This window comes from Trypanosoma equiperdum (assembly GCF_001457755.1).
Source record: "Trypanosoma equiperdum strain OVI genome assembly, contig: ctg_595, whole genome shotgun sequence".
Lineage (NCBI taxonomy): Eukaryota > Euglenozoa > Kinetoplastea > Trypanosomatida > Trypanosomatidae > Trypanosoma > Trypanosoma equiperdum.
The window spans coordinates 1742-3916 of NW_027124526.1; the positions used below are offsets into that span (position 1 = coordinate 1742).

General features: G+C 39.4%; 1 protein-coding gene across 1 annotated transcript; it reads right to left on the reverse strand.

The window, feature by feature from the left end:
* Window positions 1-946: 946 nt before the first annotated feature.
* TEOVI_000270600 (uncharacterized protein) lies at window positions 947-1276 on the reverse strand (the record flags this gene model as incomplete). Its single annotated transcript, XM_067225740.1, has 1 exon — window positions 947-1276. The coding sequence occupies one exon, from the start codon at window positions 1274-1276 to the stop codon at window positions 947-949; it is 330 nt and encodes a 109-aa protein (XP_067081841.1).
* Between the last annotated feature and the right edge of the window lie 899 nt (window positions 1277-2175).

The following is a 2175-nucleotide window of genomic DNA, read 5'->3' on the forward strand; positions in this document are numbered from 1 at the left end:
GTTGCCGAAGAGAAAAATAGGATATAAATATATAAATATACAAATATAAATATATATGTGTTTTTTTCCTTTTGTTCGGGGCGGGGGTGGTGGAGGGGCTCTGGCGCTTTTTCAAGACCGGAAGCAACTTCGCTCCGTATATGGCCCGTAAAGGCTCTCATGCCAAATTCTCGCATGTATTATTGTTTTATTTTTATTTTTGGGTGGTGGGAAGCTTCGCACCTGGCGCCAGCACCGTCCGCCGCGCTGAAACTGATTATATTTATCGCCATTGTTTTTGTTTTTCATTTCGCTTTTAACCCGGCAGCACAAGCACGAGGCAAAGAGAAAGAGAAAGAGAAAGAGAAAGAGAAAGGGAAAGGGGGCCTCTGATGGTGCGATAACTAATTTCACATGCGCTTGCAAAATAAGTCCCCCCTTTCCCACCTCTTTGCGGTTCTATCATATTCACCAACGCACTCAACCAACTGCCGGCATCATTCTCCTCCTTCTCCACACTCTTCCCATCGTAATGGTCCCGCCCTGCATCGTCCGCAACATAAATGTGGATACAAAAGTGAGAGGCAATTTATTTATTTACTTTTTTCCCCCTCTCTTCTCTTTTCTTTTCTTTTCTTTTTGTTTTGTTTTTTTTTTAAATATTTTTTGCGTCCTTAAATCTATTCTCTTTAATTTTTTTTGTTTTTCCCGCCCCATCCATACTCCCGCATGATGGCTGGTCGTCTCCACTACGGTGTCCAACTGCACAACCCCCTCCTCCTCCTCCACCCTCAAATGCAACGAACAGACTGACAAACAAATACATAGACGTACACACATGCATATATTTTATTTTTTTTTAAAAAGAAAGGGGGGGGGGAGAGGGGAAGAAGAAAAAAAAAAAGGGAAAAGGGAAAAGGAATGAGAAACATTTTCCTTCCGATTTTCCGCCACGAGCTATGGATGTTTACATGACGTCTTCTTCATTTGGCCACACCTCTAACCTCTTATAAAATTCATATTGAGTTTCAATCACCTTCAGGAAACGTATATTTCTGTCCCTTGCTCCAACTACCTCATTATAACGTTTTTGATGTTCCTCCGTGAGACTTCCTACTGCAAGTTTTTTTTGCGACCACGATTTCATTTCCTTTTCAAACTCTTCAATCTGCCGCTGGACGTCTCCTCGTATGATATCCATGTCTTGCTTCAGTAACGCGCGATGCCAAAGCCTTTCGGGGACGAAATCTCCCTGCAGAATTTCCTTCCGCTCCCCGTAATAGTAGTACACAGTCATAATGTATTGTAATAAACTAAAAAAAAAAAATCACCACCCCCTCCCTAAAAATAAAGAGCAACTTGGCGCATTTAAAACAGCAACACTAATAATAACAACAATAACAATAATAACAACAGCAGAATCGTTAGAGTTATTTCTGTAATTTTCCACACCCCGCTCCATCAACATTCATTACATAACCCCGATGTTATTATTTCCCAGATGTATCTGGTGCTGACAGCACAGCGCGAATAGATAAAAACAAAACAAAACATTACTGCCGTTAAAAAGCGTGGGCGGAAAGGTGGAGGAGGTTTTGTTCATGTGCCGCCTCCTCCCATCGACTCCATTAATATGTTTTGTTGAAGATATGAATAAACCAACACATACAGCACATACGCACGCATATATTTATATATATTTATATAAAGGTGTTGTGAGAAGAAGACGCGCAAATCCGTAAGTTCCATGAAAACGCCGTGCTTTGTGTGAATATTGTTTATTGCTTTTATTGTTTATGTATATATATGTGTATATATGTGTGAGTGAGTGAGTGAGTAATTGAGTTACATTAATTCGATGAAAACTCCTCTCCTCTCCTTCCCTTCCCTTTTTATTTTTGTTTTGTGTAGGAAAAAACAAACAAACAAATAAACAAAAAAGAAGGGGAAAAGATGTTAACATTTTAAGGACCACCGGTGGGGATCTGGAAAATTTACCACATGTTAGTTGACTCTACGCGCCATTTGTTGTTCAACTTACCGATATCATTTCAAGCTCCCTTCCCTTCCCTTCCCTTTTTTCTTTTTTTTTTGTGTGTGTGTATCTTTATATATTTATTTATTTATTTCCTTTCCCATTTGGTTCACGTACTTAATGCAAATCTATTAGCTACGAAATGAAGAAATGGATCTTTT